Source organism: Hylobates moloch, unplaced genomic scaffold (genome assembly GCF_009828535.3).
Source record: "Hylobates moloch isolate HMO894 unplaced genomic scaffold, HMol_V3 SCAFFOLD_24, whole genome shotgun sequence".
NCBI lineage: Eukaryota > Metazoa > Chordata > Mammalia > Primates > Hylobatidae > Hylobates > Hylobates moloch.
In genome coordinates, this window is record NW_026652299.1 from 16,516,858 (window position 1) to 16,534,620 (window position 17,763).

The 17,763-nt window shown below is 39.5% G+C and overlaps 1 protein-coding gene across 3 annotated transcripts in view; it reads left to right on the top strand.

Moving 5' to 3' along the window:
- ZRANB3 (zinc finger RANBP2-type containing 3) overlaps positions 1-17,763 on the top strand; it is a 284,470-nt gene that overhangs the window by 239,700 nt on the left and 27,007 nt on the right. For all 3 annotated transcript variants that reach the window (XM_058434353.1, XM_032145808.2, XM_058434355.1), the window contains 2 exons: positions 12,016-12,457; positions 14,920-15,123. In XM_058434353.1, the coding sequence (XP_058290336.1) occupies positions 12,016-12,457; positions 14,920-15,123 (646 nt within the window). The remainder of the gene's footprint in view (positions 1-12,015; positions 12,458-14,919; positions 15,124-17,763) is intronic.

Sequence of the window (17,763 nt, forward strand, 5' to 3'; positions counted from 1 at the left end):
AAAACTACCATCAGTAGACACAGATAAGTAAAAATATTGTGCTTATGAAACAAGAATAAGGAAAAATCAGAGAACACAACAAGCTCTTAGAGCTTAAAACTGTAATACCAGAAATTAATAATAAGGAAAGAAAGGAGGATAATGAAGAAATTACCCAGAAGTAGAACAAAGATATAGAAAAAGTGAAGAAAATTAAATTATCTGTTCAGAGACTTTTTTCCTAATAGGAGGTCTAGAAAGATAAGATAGAGGAAGAAAAAAATAATTTAAGAAAACTTCCCAGGACGGAAGGACACAAGTTGTTCTGATTGAAAGTACCTACCGAAAGCCAGGTGCAGTGGTGCGCCTGTAGGTTCCAGCTACTTAGGAGGCTGAGCAGGAGGACTGCTTGTGCCCTAGGAGTTTGAGCCCCACCTGGGTAACACTGAGACTCCATCTCTTTAAAACAAAAAAGTTAAAAAAGAAAGTACCTACTGAGTGTCTACTATAATGAATGGGAAACCGAAACACACACTAAAGCCATTACCCTCCTGATTTTTTGCTTTGAGTTTTCTTCTGGATATCTTTTACTCATTCGACCATTAATTTTGTTCCCTTGTTTTCTGTCCTTTTTACCTTTTCTTACTTTATTGAACTACCTCTATGTGGCATGACATACACTTTTATGATTTTATCCACTTGCATGTCCATGATTGTTCTCCGATACCTAAATCCAATTGTCTCTCTCTTTGTTTTTTTGGAGACAGAGTCTTACTCTGTCACCCAGGCTGGAGTTCAGAGGCAAAAGTCGGCTCACTGCAACCTCTGCTTCCTGAGTTCAAGCGATTCTCATGCCTCAGCCCCCAAGAAGCTGGAATTACAGGCGTGTGCACCATGCCCAGCTACTTTTTGTATTTTTTGTAGAGCTGGGGTTTGACCATGTTGGCTAGGCTGGTCTGGAACTCCTGATCTCAAGTGATTTGCCCACCTCACCCTCCCAAAGTTCTGGGATTACAGGCGTGAGCCACCGTGCCTGGCCTCAGTTGTCTCTCTTACGGACTCCACACCTGCTTCCTGGAATCCTCTACCCCAGTACCACTAGTTATCATACATTTCTAAAAGTGAACTTGTTTCCTTAGCTCTTCTTTTTTGGTCTTCTAATGAACCTATTTATCTTTCTGTATTTTCTATTGCAGTAACTGAAAATATCATCCCTACCATGTTACAAGTCAAAAATCTAGGAGTCTGAAGATTACTCTAGGCCCCTGCATCTTCCTTACCCCTCATGTTCAATCAGCATGTCCCATCAGATCTTCTTGCTGCTAGCCCCATGTGTCCTGAGTTCCCAGGAAACCTTCCCATTCCCCATTCATCCCTCAAGGAAGGGACAATCAAGGGTCATTAGACATTTGAAGAGAAAATCTATAGCATGAGAAAGGTAAACAAAAGTAAACTAATACACAACTTGATCCTGAAGATAATTTTTTAAAAACTCTGAAGTAGTAGTTTCAGATTTGAGATTATATTGCCCATAAAAATAAAATGAGAATATGGTTAAAAAAATAGAGAATAACAAGGAACTTTTAGATGTTAAAAATATGACTGCCAAACTAAAATAATTCTATAGAAGGCTGAAAGATAAGTAGAGGAAAACTAAGAGTTTACAGGGTAAAAAGACAAAAAGAAGGAAAATTTTACAGTAAAAGGTAAGACATAAATGTAAAAGTCTAACATTCTACTAATAGGAATGCCAGAAAAAGAGAAAAGAGAAAATTAAGAGGAAGGAACTATCAAAGAATAATAGAAATTTTCAAGAGCTAAAGATAATAGTATTCAAAATTAATAAGGTATCTTAGGTGCTGAGCAGAATTTTTAAAGGCATATAAATATAGACTATATAGAGGTAAATCACTGTGAAATTTTAAAACACCAGAAATAAAAGTTCCTGAAGAGCTCTAAAAGAAAGCAAAAATGTGCAGCCTACCAAGGAACAACATTTTCAGCAACAACAGATGTTGGAAGAAACAGAACAATGCCTTTAAGGATTTGAGAGGTCAGGCATGGTGGCTCACGCCTGTAATTCCACCAATTTGGGAGGCCAAGACAGGTGGATTACTTGAGCTCAACAGTTCAAGACCAGGCTGGGCAACATGTTGAAACTCAGTGTCTACAAGAAAATACAAAAATTAGCCAGGCCTGGTGGCATGCTCCTGCAGTCCCAGCTACTTGGGAAGCTGAGGTGGGAGGATCACTTGAATCCAGGAGGTCAAGACTCCAATGAGCTGTAATTGCACCACTACACTCCAACCTGGGTGACAGAGCAAGACCCTGTCTCAAAAAGGAAGGATTCAAGGAGAATCGTATGCCCAGCAAAACTACTGAATAAAGATGAGGACAAAATCAACTCATTTCTAGACAGGCAAGGACAGAAAGTTTACCTCTATCAGAAAAACAGTATGGTTTAACTAGAAATAGCTGATAGAATTTGTTCATGTTTGCTGAACATTTGCTAGTATTTTCAAAATTCTGCAAGCTCTCTTTGCTGTTTTATTGTATAGAATAGAATATTTTCTTTAAATGTTTAATTCTATTTGTTTCTTTGTTACCTTTTTGTTTTTAAGAGACAGGGTCTTGCCATGTTGCTCAGACTGGTGTGGGACTCCTGGACTCAAGCAATCCTCCTTCCTCAGCCTCCTAAAGCAGCTAGAACTACAGGCGCATGCCACCATACCTGGCTAATTTTTCTGTTTTTTGTAGAGACAGGATCTTGCTATGTTGCCCAGGCTGGTCTCGAAATCCTTGCATGAAACAATCCTCCTGTCTTGGCTTCCCAGTGTACTGGACTACAGGCATGAGCCACTGTACTCAGCCTGTTACCTTTTTTTAAAAAACACCAAACTTGATCAGTCTATTAATCTCTCTGCTTTCCTCCACCCTTTTTTTTTTTTTTTTTTTTTTTTGACGTGGAGTCATGCTCCGTCGCCCAGGCTGGAGTGCAGTGGTGCAGTCTTGGACCATGCAATCTCCACCTCCCAGGTTCGAGCGATTCTTCTGCCTCAGTCTCCCAAGTAGCTGGGACTACAGGTGCATGCCACCACGCCCAGCTAATTTTTGTATTAGTAGAGACAGGGTTTCATCATGTTGGCCAGGCTGGTCTCGAACTCCTGACCTTGTGATCCACCCGCCTCAGCTTCCCAAAGTGCTGGGATTACAAGCATGAGCTACCATGCCTGGACCACTCTTTCTTTAATTTCCCTTACGCATTGTTTTAAAAATCGTGTCTCGTGGTTAATGATTTCATTCTTTATATTTATCTGAATTCTGTATATTTCACAACTAGATAACTTTTTATAGTATTTGAGAATGTATAAATTAAGAGCTATGCAAAATAAGAGTTCTACATTATTGGGAGTAGTGGAGTAGGGGAGAGAGCTTTTTCCCTATGATAACATGTTTTAATTTTACAAATATGGGAACAGCCTAAATTTTCCTTCCTTATTTTTTCGCTTCCTTTTTTTTTGAATTTTTATACTGTGGTAAATAAAATTTGCCATTTTAACCATTTTTAAGTGTACAGTTAGGGGCATTACATTCACAGTCTGTTGTGCACCCACCACCAGTATTTCCAAAAATTTTCCATTACCCCAGAGAGTCTATAATTATGTAGCAATCACTCTCCATTTCCCCTTCCCCTCCAGCCTATGGTAACCACTAATCTTTCTGTTTTTATGAATTTTATAATTCTTTCTTACACAGTACCACTAAGAAGTACAGATAATATTCATTATGTAAAATATCATTTACAATATATGGTATTTTGCTATCATTATCTACAGGGTCTTAGTTATCTATTACTGCATAACAAATTGCCCCAAAACTTAGTGTCTTAAGACAACAATAGCCATGTATTATTTCTTACAGTTTCTATGGGTGCAGGATTCAACCAGGGTACAACAGGAATGACATGTCTCCTCCATGATGACTGTGGCCTTTGATGGAAGACACCCATGCTAGGGGCTGAAAACTTGTCTGAAGGCTCGTTCACTCACATGTCTGGCAATTGGTGCTGTCTGTCACCTGGGAGCTTTTCTGGGGCTGTCAACTGGAACACCGCAGGATTTCTCCATGTGGCCTGGGTTTCCTTACACCAGTGACGGCTAGGTTCCCAAGGCAAGTGTCCCAAGACACAAAGAAAGGGAGAGACAGAGGGCCAGCCAAGTTGAAGCCATATTACCTTCAATGACCTAGCCTCAGAAGTCACACAGCATTGGCCAGGCACGGTGGCTCACACCTGTAATCCCATCGCTTTGGGGGGCCGGGGTGGGTGGATCAACTCAGGTCAGGAGTTCAAGACCAGCCTGGCCAACATGATGAAACCCCGTCTGTACTAAAAATACAAAAATTAGCTGGGCGTGGTGGTGAACACCTGTAATCCCAGCTACTTTCAGGAGGCTGAGGCAGGAGAATAACTTGAACTCCGGAGGCGGAGGTTGCAGTGATCCGAGATTGCGCCATTGTACTCCACCCTGGGCGACAAGAGTGAAACTCTGCCTCAAAAAGGTGAAAGTAGCTGGGATGAAGTCACATAGCATTACTTTAACTGTGTTCTGTTGGGTGAGACCGTTCTACAAAGGTCTACTCACGTTCAAGGAAGAAGAACATAGATCCCACCTCTCAATGGAGGCATGTCAGTGTCACATTGTATGAAGAGCATGTGAAATGACATAAGAATTGGTGTGACCATCATTGAAAATATATTCAGCCACACTGTGTTTCTAACGTGGTTCCCAGCTCCACCTCTGAAACTAAATCCTTTAATTTGCCCTAACTGTAGCTAATTAACCATGGAGATAGGTATCCTACTTTCTCTAATTAGGAAACCGAGATTCACACATTGAAAAGATGAAAAACATGCAATGATATAACTGTTCTTAAACAAAAGAAATACATTTCTTGAAAACAAGGTTATTATTAAAATGTGTCTACTAAAGAAGCTGTCCTAATTAACAGGTTTTTTGTTTTTTGTTTTTAATTATACTTTAAGTTTTAGGGTACATGTGCACAACATGCAGCTTTGTTGCATATGTTATACATGTGCCATGTTGGTGTGCTGCACCCATTAACTTGTCATTTAACATTAGGTATATCTCCTAATGCTATCCCTCCCCCCTTCCTCCACTCCACAACAGGCCCCAGTGTGTGATGTTCCCCTTCCTGTGTCCATGTGTTCTCATTGTTCAGTTCCCACATATGAGTGAGAACGTGCTGCGTTTGGTTTTTTGTCCTTGCAATAGTTCGCTGAGAATGATGGTTTCCAGCTTCATCCATGTGCCTACAAAGGACATGAACTCATCATTTTTTATTGCTGCATACTATTCCATGGTGTATATGTGCCACATTTTCTTAATCCAGTGTATCATTGTTGGACATTTGGGTTGGTTCCAGGTCTTTGTTATTGTGAATAGTGCCGCAATAAACATACGTGTGCATGTGTCTTTATAACAGCATGTTTTATAATCCTTTGGGTATATACCCAGTAATGGGATGGCTGGGTCAAATGGTATTTCTAGTTCTAGATCCCTGAGGAATCAACACACTGACTTCCACAATGGTTGAGTTTACAGCCCCACCAACAGTGTAAAAGTGTTCCTATTTCTCCACATCCTCTCCAGCACCTGTTGTTTCCTGACTTTTTAATGATGGCCATTCTAACTGGTGTGAGATGGTATCTCATTGTGGTTTTGATTTGCATTTCTCTGATGGCCAGTGATGATGAGCATTTTTTCATGTGTCTTTTGGCTGCATAAATGTCTTCTTTTGAGAAGTGTCTGTTCATATCCTTTGCCCACTTTTCGATGGGGTTGTTTGTTTTTTTCTTGTAAATTTGTTTGAATGCATTGTAGATTCTGGATATTAGCCCTTTGTCAGATGAGTAGATTTCAAAATTTTTCTCCCATTCTGTAGGTTGCCTGTTCACTCTGATGGTAGTTTCTTTTGCTGTGCAGAAGCTCTTTAGTTTAAATAGATCCCATTTGACAATTTTGGCTTTTGTTGCCATTGCTTTTGGTGTTTTAGACATGAAGTCCTTGCCCATGCCTATGTCATGAATGGTATTGCCTAGGTTTTCTGCTAGGGTTTTTATGGTTTTAGGTCTAACATGTAAGTCTTTAATCCATCTTGAATGAATTTTTGTATAAGGTCTAAGGAATGGATCCAGTTTCAGCTTTCTACATATGGCTAGCCAGTTTTCCCAGCACCATTTATTAAATAGGGAATCCTTTCCCCATTTCTTGTTTTTGTGAGGTTTGTAAAGATCAGATAGTTGTAGATATGCGGCATTATTTCTGAGGGCTCTGTTCTGTCCCATTGGTCTATATCTCTGTTTTGGTACCACTACCATGCTGTTTTGGTTACTGTAGCCTTGTAGTGTAGTTTGAAGTCAGGTAGCGTGATGCCTCCAGCTTTGTTCCTTTGGCTTAGGATTGACTTGGCAATGCAGGCTCTTTTTTGGTTCCATATGAACTTTAAAGTCGTTTTTTCCAATTCTGTGAAGAAAGTCATTGGTAGCTTGATGGGGATGGCATTGAATCTACAAATTACCTTGGGCAGTATGGCCATTTTCACGATACTGATTCTTCCTACCCATGAGCATGGAATGTTCTTCCATTTGTTTGTATCCTGTTTTATTTCACTGAGCAGTGGTTTGTAGTTCTCCTTGAAGAGGTCCTTCACATCCCTTGTAAGTTGGATTCCTAGGTATTTTATTCTCTTTGAAGCAATTGTGAATGGGAGTTCACTCATGATTTGGCTTTCTGTTTGTCTGTTATTGTTGTATAAGAATCTTGTGATTTTTGCACGTTGATTTTGTATCCTGAGACTTTGCTGAAGTTGCCTATCAGCTTAAGGAGATTTGGGGCTGAGACAATGGGGTTTTCTAGATATACAATCATGTCATCTGCAAACAGGGACAATTTGACTTCCTCTTTTCCTGCCTGATTGCCCTGGCCAGAACTTCCAACACTACATTGAATAGGAGTGGTGAGAGAGGGCATCCCTGTCTTGTGCCAGTTTTCAAAGGGAAGGCTTCCAGATTCAGTATGATATTGGCTGTGGGTCTGTCATAGATAGCTCTTATTATTTTGAGATACGTCCCATCAATACCTAATTTATTGAGAGTTTTTAGCATGAAGAGTTGTTGAATTTTGTCAAAGGCCTTTTCTGCATCTATTGAGATAATCGTGGTTTTTGTCATTGGTTCTGTTTATATGCTGGATTATGTTTATTGATTTTCGTATGCTAAAACAGCCTTGCATCCCAGGGTTGAAGCCCACTTGATCATGGTGGATAAGCTTTTTGATGTGCTGCTGGATTCAGTTTGCCAGTATTTTATCGAGGATTTTTGCATCGATGTTCATCAGGGATATTGGTCTAAAATTCTCTTTTTTTGTTGTGTCTCTGCCAGGCTTTGGTATCAGGATGATGCTGGCCTCATAAAATGAGTTAGGGAGGATTCCCTCTTTTTCTATTGATTGCAGTAGTTTCAGAAGGAATGGTACCAGCTCCTTGTACCTCTGGTAGAATTTGGCTGTGAATCCATCTGGTCCTGGATTTTTTTTAATTGGTAAGCTATTAATTATTGCCTCAATTTCAGAGCCTGTTATTGGTCTATTCAGGGATTCAACTTCTTCCTGGTTTAGTCTTTGGAGGGTGTATGTGTCGAGGAATTTATCCATTTCTTCCAGATTTTCTAGTTTATTTGCATAGAGGTGTCTATAGTATTCTCTGATGGTAGGTTGTATTTCTGTGGGATCGGTGGTGATATCCCCTTTATCATTTTTTATTGCGTCTATTTGATTCTTCTCTCTTTTCTTCTTTATTAGTCTTGCTAGCGGTCTATCAATTTTGTTGATCTTTTCAAAAAACCAGCTCCTGGATTCATTGATTATTTTGAATCATTGATTTTGGTTTTTTATGTCTCTATCTCCTTCAGTTGTGCTCTGATCTTAGTTAAACTATTTCTTGCCTTCTGCTAGCTTTTGAATTTGTTTGCCCTTGCTTCTCTAGTTCTTTTAACTGTGATGTTAGGGTGTCGATTTTAGATCTTTCCTGCTTTCTCTTGTGGGCATTTAGTGCTATAAATTTCCCTCTACACACTGCTTTGAATGTGTCCCAGAGATTCTGGTATGTTGTGTCTTTGTTCTCGTTAGTTTCAAAGACCATCTTTATTTCTGTCTTCATTTCATTATGTACCCAGTAGTCATTCAGGAGCAGGTTGTTCAGTTTCCATGTAGTCGTGCGGTTTCAAGTGAGTTTCTTGATCCTGAGTTCTAGTTTGATTGCACTGTGGTCTGAGAGACAGTTTGTTATAATTTCTGTTCTTTTACATTTGCTGAGGAGTTCTTTACTTCCAACTATGTGGTCAATTTTGGAATAGGTGTGGTGTGGTGCTGAAAAGAATGTATATTCTGTTGATTTGGGGTGGAGAGTTCTGTAGATGTCTATTAGGTCTGCTTGGTGCAGAGCTGAGTTCAGTTCCTGGATATCCTTGTTAACTTTCTGTCTCGTTGATGTGTCTAATGTTGACAGTGGGGTGTTAAAGTCTCCCATTAATATTGTTTGGGAGTCTAAGTCTCTTTTGTAGGTCTCTAAGGACTTGCTTTATGAATCTGGGTGTTCCTATATTAGGCGCATATATATTTAGAATAGTTACCTTTTCTTGTTGAATTGATCCCTTTACTATTATGTAATGGCCTTCTTTGTCTCTTTTAATCTTTGCTCGTTTAAAGTCTGTTTTATCAGAGACTAGGATTGCAACCCCTGCCTTTTTTTGTTTTCCATTTGCTTGGTAGATCTTCCTCCATCCCTTTATTTTGAGCCTATGTGTGTCTCTGCACGTGAGATGGGTCTCCTGAATACAGCACACTGATGGGTCTTGACTCTTTATCCAGTTTGCCAGTCTGTGTCTTTTAATTGGAGCATTTAGCCCATTTACATTTAAGGTTAATATTGTTATGTGTGAATTTGATCCTGTCATTATGATGTTAGCTGGTTATTTTGCTCGTTAGTTGATGCAGTTTCTTCCTAGCCTTGATGGTCTTTACAGTTTGGCATGTTTTTGCAGTGGCTGGTACCGGTTGTTCCTTTTCATGTTTAGTGCTTCCTTCAGGAGCTCTGGTAGGGCAGGCCTGGTGGTGACAAAATCTCTCAGCATTTGCTTGTCTGTAAAGGATTTTATTTCTCCTTCACTTATGAAGCTTAGTTTGGCTGGATATGAAATTCTGGGCTGAAAATTCTTTTCTTTAAGAATGTTGAATATGGGCCCCCACTCTCTTCTGGCTTGTAGATTTTCTGCTGAGAGATCAGCTGTTAGTCTGATGGGCTTCCCTTTGTGGGTAACCCGACCTTTCTGTCTGGCTGCCCTTAACATTTTTTCCTTAATTTCAACTTTGGTGAATCTGACAATTGTGTACCTTGGAGTTGCTCTTCTTGCAGAGTATCTTTGTGGTGTTCTCTGTATTTCCTGAATTTCATTGTTGGCCTGCCTTGCCAGATTGGGGAAGTTCTCCTGGATAATATCCTGCAGAGTGCTTTCCAACTTGGTTCCATTCTCCCTGTCACTTTCAGGTACACCAATCAGACATAGATTTGGTCTTTTCACATAGTCCCATATTTCTTGAAGGCTTTGTTCATTTCTTTTTATTATTTTTTCTCTAAATTTCTCTTCTTACTTCATTTCATTCATTTGATCTTCCATCACTGATACTGTTTCTTCCAGTTGATCGAATCGGCTACTGGGGCTTGTGCATTTGTCACATAGTTCTCATGCAGTGGTTTTCAGCTCCATCAGGTCCTTTAAGGTCTTCTCTGCATTGGTTATTCTAGTTAGCCATTTGTCTAAGTTTTTTTCAAGGTTTTTAACTTCTTTGTCATGGGTTCGAACTCCCTCCTTTAGCTCGGAGTAGTTTGATCGTCTGAAGCCTTCTTCTCTCACCTTGTCAAAGTCATTCTCCGTCCAGCTTTGTTCCATTGCTGGTGAGGAGCTGCATTCCTTTAGAGGAAGAGAGGCACTCTGATTTTTAGAGTTTCCAGTTTTTCTGCTCTGTTTTTTCCCCATCTTTGTGGTTTTATCTACCTTGGGTCTTTGATGATGGTGACGTACAGATGGGGTTTTGGTGTGGATGTCCTTTCTGTTTGTTAGTTTTCCTTCTAACAGTCAGGACCCTCAGCTGCAGGTCTGTTGGAGTTTGCTGGAGGTCCACTCCAGACCGTTTGCCTGGGTATCAGCAGCGGAGGCTGTAGAACAGTGGATATTGGTGAACAGCAAATGTTGCTGCCTGATCGTTCCTCTGGAAGTTTTGTCTCAGAGGAGTACCTGGCCGTGTGAGGTGTCAGTCTGCCCCTACTGGGGGCTGCCTCCCAGTTCAGCTACTTGGGGGTCAGGGACCCACTTGAGGAGGCAGTCTATCCATTCTCAGATCTCCAGCTGCATGCTGGGAGAAGCACTGCTCTCTTCAAAGCTGTCAGACAGGGACATTTAAGTCTGCAGAGGTTTCTGCTGCCTTTTGTTTGGCTATGCGCTGCCCCCAGAGGTGGAGTCTACAGAGGCAGGCAGGCCTCCTTGAGCTGCGATGGGCTCCACCCAGTTCGAGCTTCCAGGCCACTTTGTTTACCTACTGAAGCCTCAGCAATGGTAGGCAACCCTCCCACAGCCTCACTGCAGCCTTGCAGTTTGATCTCAGATTGCTGTGCTAGCAATGAGCAAGGCTCCGTGGGTGTAGGACCCTCCGATCCAGGCACGGGATAATAATCTCCTGGTGTGCTGTTTGCTAAGACTATTGGAAAAGCGCAGTATTAGGGTGGGAGTGACCCAATTTTCCAGGTGCCATCTGTCACCCCTTTCTTTGATTAGGAAAGGGAATTCCCTGACCCCTTGGGCTTCCCGGGTGAGTCGATGCCTCACCCTGCTTCGGCTCACACTCTGTGCGCTGCACCCACTGTCCTGCACTGTCTGACACTCCCCAGTGAGATGAACTTGGTACCTCAGTTGGAAATGCAGAAATCACCCGTCTTCTCCGTCACTCATGCTGGGAGCTGTAGATTGGAGCTCTTCCTATTCGGCCATCTTGGCTCCAGTCCCCTGGTTTTTTATTTTTTATTTTTTTGACAGGGTCTCACTCTGTTGCCTCAGCTGAAGTGCAGTGGCACAATCACAGCTCACTGTAGCCTCAACCTCCCAGGCTCCAGCAGTCTTTCTACCTCAGCTCCCCGAGTAGCTGGGACTACAGGTGCACACCACCACTCCTGGCTAATTTTTGTTTTGGGGTTTGTTTGTTTTTGTTTTTTTTTGTTGTTTTTTTTTGTAGCGACAGGGTTTCACCATGTTGCCCAAGCTGGTCTTGAACTCCTGGGCTCAGGCAATCCTGCCATCTCAGCCTCCCAAAGTGCTAGGATTATGGGCATGAGCTGCTGCAACCAGCCTAATTAACAGCTTCCTGGTCAAGATGCTTCCTGGTCAAGAAAACATTTTCATATGAATAACATTATGTGTAAACATTGTGTTTATAGTTTGGGTGTGAAAGCATTTTTTTAGGTCCTTGATTGACCTGAAATATTTGAATACACAATTGCCTTTTTTCCCTGACATATATTTAGGGTAATGTATTAAGTATGTTTTTGTTATATAACTGCTCTAACCAAGTTACCTTACCTCTCTAAAGCTGCAGTTTCCTCCTTCGAAATGTTATAATAATAATAGTATTGACTTCACAGAGCTGACATGAGGATTAAATGAGTTAATATATGTAAAATGCTTGGCACACAATAAATGCTAAGAAAAAAGACACAGGAAGTACATGGATATGTTTTACATATATATATATGTATATATGAAGAGTCAGAGCATAATGAATTCATTTCCAAAAGGTATTTAAAGGATAAGGCAGTATGGTTAATTAAAATATTTTATTAAGCTCTTTTATGTGAGAAGAACATATTAGATTGCTTCTTACTTTGATAACTACTGTTTGCTTTTCCTAGTTCGAAAAAGAAAAACAGCATGATATTCGATCATTTTTTTTACCACAACCTAAAAAAAGACAGTTGATGACCTCTTGTGACGAATCAAAGAGATTCCAGGAGGAAAATACTATAGTGTCATCAGACCCTACAAAAACAGCTGCAAGAGATATCATCGATTATGAAAGTGATGTTGAACCTGAAACTAAAAGATTGAAATTGGCCGCCTCGGAAGACCACTGCAGTCTGTCGGAAGAGACGCCATCCCAGTCCAAGCAAATCAGAACTCCACTCATGGAAAGTGTCCAGGAGGCCAAGTTCCAGTCAACCATCCCAGCCTTTCCTGTAGAGGGCTGGCAGTGTAGTCTCTGCACCTATATCAATAATTCAGTGGTACCTTATTGTGAAATGTGTGAGACTCCTCAAGGCAGTGCTGGCGAGTATATAGAAGGTGACCATGGAGGTAAGGGCTGTTAGTGGTGTCTTCAGATAACCTGTGCTTTCAGAGACTGCTGTTATCCAGGGTTAGTGTGACTCAGCACAACTTTAGCTTTTAAATTGGAATAAGAGCTTCATATAGTGAAGACTGAATTTATCCCTTATGGAATGTGAAAAGCTCTCAGTTCTGTCAAGAATGTATATCCCGAAACGTCTGTGATATGGCATTAATTTGGCACAAATGGACATTTCTGATTAATGTCAGCAGGATATGAATTCAGTGAGCAGGAATAGAAGCTCTGTTGCTATGGTAGCAAATATGCCTTATACTCATAGACCTGCTATTTTCCCTCCTCTGTAGCTAATACTTGTTTTTAAGGAAATTGTGGATTATTTTTATGTTTAAATAGCAAAATAATCTAATGTAGCTTCTTTGCCTAGTCAGTATACATTGTGCCATGGTTTTTGCTTGTCAAGGCATCAAAACTCCTCTATGGATCAATCTTCATTTGTGAACCAATTTGATGTCTGGTTTTTTTGAGTTTATTCTTTTTTAAAACATATTATTTTAAAGTCAGAAATCATAAATATACCTCAAGTATGTTTTTATAGCATGTGATACTATTTTCTTATGTTTAGTTTCTGAAATGATTATTAATGCCCATGGTTGTCATACGAAAAAGATCATTCGTATTCTTGTTTCCAATTCTATAGAGCATTTTTATAGTAATAAAAATGCCAAGTTGATGGTTTTGGAAACTGGAAGTACACATTGTATTTTATCAGTTGTAATAATTGTACACATCTAATTTTGCATCATACATTAATTCTTCAAAATATTGGCATTGACAAAGACTCAGCTAAGATATAAATTCTGATATTGCAGTTCCTTCCTCTTGCCTTGCTCTTCTCTCTGTCTTAATTTTGATTTGAAGGAAAATGTAGGGAGGAGCTGAGTCTTCCCTCTTTCACTTCTGGGTACTCCTACCAAAATTGACAAGCCTGCCATCTGAGTGGTTATATTTGTATGTGGGCACCTGTTGTCTGTGAACTAAATTGGAATCACATGCTTATTCCATGTAATATCTCTGTCACAATTAGCATGATTGCATGCAATTCCCAACTGCTACAGGCAATAAAAATAAGCTCTATTGTGACTATAAAATAATGTCAGTTCACATTAAATGTATAAGTTGAATGATTTAGCAACAAAAGTCATAATTTAATATGGGTTTTATAGTTCTGATTTTTCCTTTGCAATACCAAGAGCAACAATGAAAATTTCTACACCCATGATTTAATAAGGAATCTGTCAAGCAACTTAAAAAAATAAAAACTACCTTTTGTGAATATGAAAGTCTGATTAGAAATACATAGTCTTGGCCGGGCGCGGTGGCTCACGCTTGTAATCCCAGCATTTTGGGAGGCCGAGGCGGGCGGATCACGAGGTCAGGAGATCGAGACCATGGTGAAACCCCGTCTCTACTAAAAATACAAAAAAAAAATTAGCCGGGCGTGGTGGCGGGCACCTGTAGTCCCAGCTACTCGGAGAGGCTGAGGCAGGAGAATGGCGTGAACCTGGGAGGCGGAGCTTGCAGTGAGCCGAGATCGCACCACTGCACTCCAGCCTGGGTGACAGAGCGAGACTCCGTCTCAAAAAAAAAAAAAAAAAAAAGAAATACATAGTCTAAGTAACAGTGATATTACTATATTTAAAAAATGTAATTATTAGATTTATATTTCTACCACTGCCACATCTGATACCCAAATCTTCTCCTCCCTGTTCTTTACTACATCATGCTAAAAACCTGGGCTGTATCTTTGGTCTCTTTCTCGCCTCCCACACTCAACCCAGCAAGTAACCTCCAAATAAATCTTGATTCCAACCACTTTATTTTTATTGCTACCATCCTACTCTAAAGCCACCATCTTTCTCCCAGGCCTCAATAGCCTCCATATTAATCTGATCCTTCAGTGCACAGCAGCCAAAGTGATCCTTTATTCCTTTGCCTAAAACTCTTTAATGGCTTCCGGTTACATTTAGAATATTTAGACCAAGAATACAGGCCCGAGTCCAAGCTTCCTAGATCCATGAACAGCTCTCAGCTCAAATGGGACTCCTCTCAGAGCTTGGTCCTCATGACTTTTGCTATAGTAGTGCTCTCCAAAACCTTCTTACTAAAAAAAAAAAAAAAACTTAGTTGTGTTCTCTTTATCTGAAAATTTAGTATTTACCTATTTGTTAATTTTATTGTCTTTCTCTGCCATTTAGAATGGAGTCTAGAATGCAGGGATTTCTCTGTCCTGTTCCTGCTGTCTCTTCAGCATCTAGAATAGTACTGGGTATATAGTAGGCTCCTGATAAATGTTTTGAACATATGAATAAACATTATTCACTTTCTTTTTATAAGACCTAGCTGTTACGTTCTTTTTACTTTACTTTTAAATGTAAATTATTACATTTTTTAATAATTTTTATTTTAATAGTTATGCAAATGGATAGCCTCAACCATATCCAGGATAAAAACAAGAAGGATGATTCTCAGAAAGACACCTCAAAAAAGGTTCAAACTATCTCAGACTGTGAAAAACAAGCCCTTGCACAGTCAGAACCTGGCCAGTTAGCTGACAGCAAGGAAGAAACATCAAAAATTGAGAAAGAAGACGGACTTACATCCCAGCCAGGTAATGGTAAGTCCTGTTTCCATTTCTAGCATCCAAGTAATAACCATATACTTTCACACATAATACTGTTATGAGATTAGTAATTACTACCTTGTTCCAGGTTCCTTTTACCCTTTTATATTAAAAATACCAACCATTTGTAACCACATACTTAAACACCAGATGGCTAGAAGAGCTGAGTGTGTCTGTTGGCATTCAGACATTACACATAGAGCAAAACTGATAAATAGCTACATGTGCTGCCACCAGGCCTGTTGCCCAGCCTCAACCAAGCCTAGCTCATTCACACAGTAACGGTGTTGTTTTGATATTTGGGAGGTGCTTTGGGACAAAACAGTAAGACTGACAGATAATTAACTAACACTTAGCATATCATTAATCCTTTACACAAAAATTCTTATAAATAGTTATACTTAATTGGCATATTTTTTAAAAAGTATTTTAAAGAAAATGTTTTTAGGGAACATAATGTCAAGACTGTGTGAATCATGACTGCATTTGGAGCCAACCATACAGTGTTTCAGATTTGTTTACTTTTTGGATGATTCCATTCATTATTTATAGCTGTGATGGTTAGCAAATACCAGCCTGTATGTCATACTTCGCCATCGTTTATGGGCTAGCTGGCAAGAGACTGAGTACTTTTGGGTTATTTTCCTTGTTACTCATTTAGTGACCACAGTAACATACAGATTGATATTCTTATTCAGACAAACCCAGTAGTTGGGATGAGACTGTTGAAGCTTTTCTTCTAAGTTAGTTGCTATTAAACACTAATATAATTTAGAGTCTGACTCATAGCTATAAAATGAAATGTTCATTTAAGAATTTCTGAGCTCAAGGCATCCTCCTTTCTTCTTCTCTCAGCCTTCCTTCTAACTCCTCAAGGTCTTCCCAAAGAATGTCTTGGAGTGGATCTGTTTAGGTCTGTTAATTTTAACAGACTACTTAAAAGTAGACAGTGTAGACTCAGGTGGGTTATACTCTTTTGTGTCTCTAGTTTTCTTGATCTCACTGTGAGAAACTCTCAAGTGCTGATGAAACTCTGGTTATGGGACAGCATATGGCTCAGTGAACTAAATATCAGACTAGGAACCAACACCTGGCAATTGTCATCACCTGGGCTATGGGTCTCTTCATGTATGGCAGGGAAATATTGGCTTGTTAGTTGTACATTCATCTCTTGATGAAAACATGTTAGCTTGTACTTACAAATGCTTTTTAAAAATCACTTTGAAGTTTTGTTCTGCCAATGAAATTTGCTTTGCCCTCATTCACTCCAGACAATGCCAGCATTTACCCCTTACCTATTCCTGCTTCCCTTTTTTGACTTTTCAGATCACTGGGCTGAGAATTCCACATAAGAGGTATGCTTCACATCTTTCCACTAACATGGATTTCCATGAAAAACAAACAGAAAACAAAGTAGGCACACTATGTTAAATGCTTATTCTACCTACATATGCTCTTTTAGAACCAGAGTGGTACATACTACTCTAGGACTGTAGTTTTGTTCTCTCTGGAATTCCAGGAGTTTGGAAGAATGACCATAGGTGCATCATCTATAGTCTCAAACCATTAATTTACATTTCATGGCAACACTGAAAAGAGAAATATGTTCCCTAATGTAGCTGATAGCTATCAAGAATTAATATCAACTGATTTGGAATTGTTGTTACAGTTATTTTTATCAAAGAATGGCTTCTGATCTTTAAGCATTAATGCATAGTTCTTCAAAGAAAACTGCCAATTAAACTATGACACATTACCTTAATGATAGCCCAGGCCAGGCCACATCATCCTCTGTTGCTTGGACATTTCTTTCATTTGTTCTGAGGGATCTGGCAATTTCTCCTGCTATCAGTTGCTTTCTTTGGCATGTAATAGGCAACCCTTTTGAACATCTCAGTAACCAATGTAAGACACTTTGCTCTGTTTGCAGAGCTCTCGCTTCCTTCAGTACCATGAAGCACTCCATTGTTCCTTTATAAGAAAATAAGATATTTTGGTTATTCCTCCAGTGATATACATTTGCTTCTTTAATACCAAGTTTATGCTTTCCTGGTCTGTATCCAAGTTTTATGGTATATATGATTAACTTTTCATTTCAATACCAAATCATAGTGAAAAAATTTAAAGACATTTTAAAGGTAATAAAGTAAATACATATAGTAACAACAATGCATATACCTCATATGTAGTGTAGAAGTGACAATAGTATTACAGCTATGACTCAGCTCATCCATACTAAGGCAAAGACAACTATTTTACAACTGCCACATGGCCAGCAATGATTGTAAAATGCCATTGTTGTTATTGACTGTAAGACATGCCAGTTTCAGAGATGTTAAAGTACATTTTTGAATTTACAAAATAAGGGAATAATTCATAAATCAAGTTTGTAAAGTGGCCAATGCCTTGATTAGAAAAATAATAGTATGATGACATTGCCAAGTAGAATGGCAAACAAATCATAGACTTCTAGGTCTGGGAAAGTACTTTAAAAGATCACTGAGGAACTGTGAGAGAAGCTAAGAGCATAGGCTCTGGAGCCAGCTTGCAGGTTTTACGTCCTCTTTATGACCATAAGTAAGTTAACGTGCCTCAGTTTCTTCCTATGTAAAATGCACTATTTATTTCTGAAAG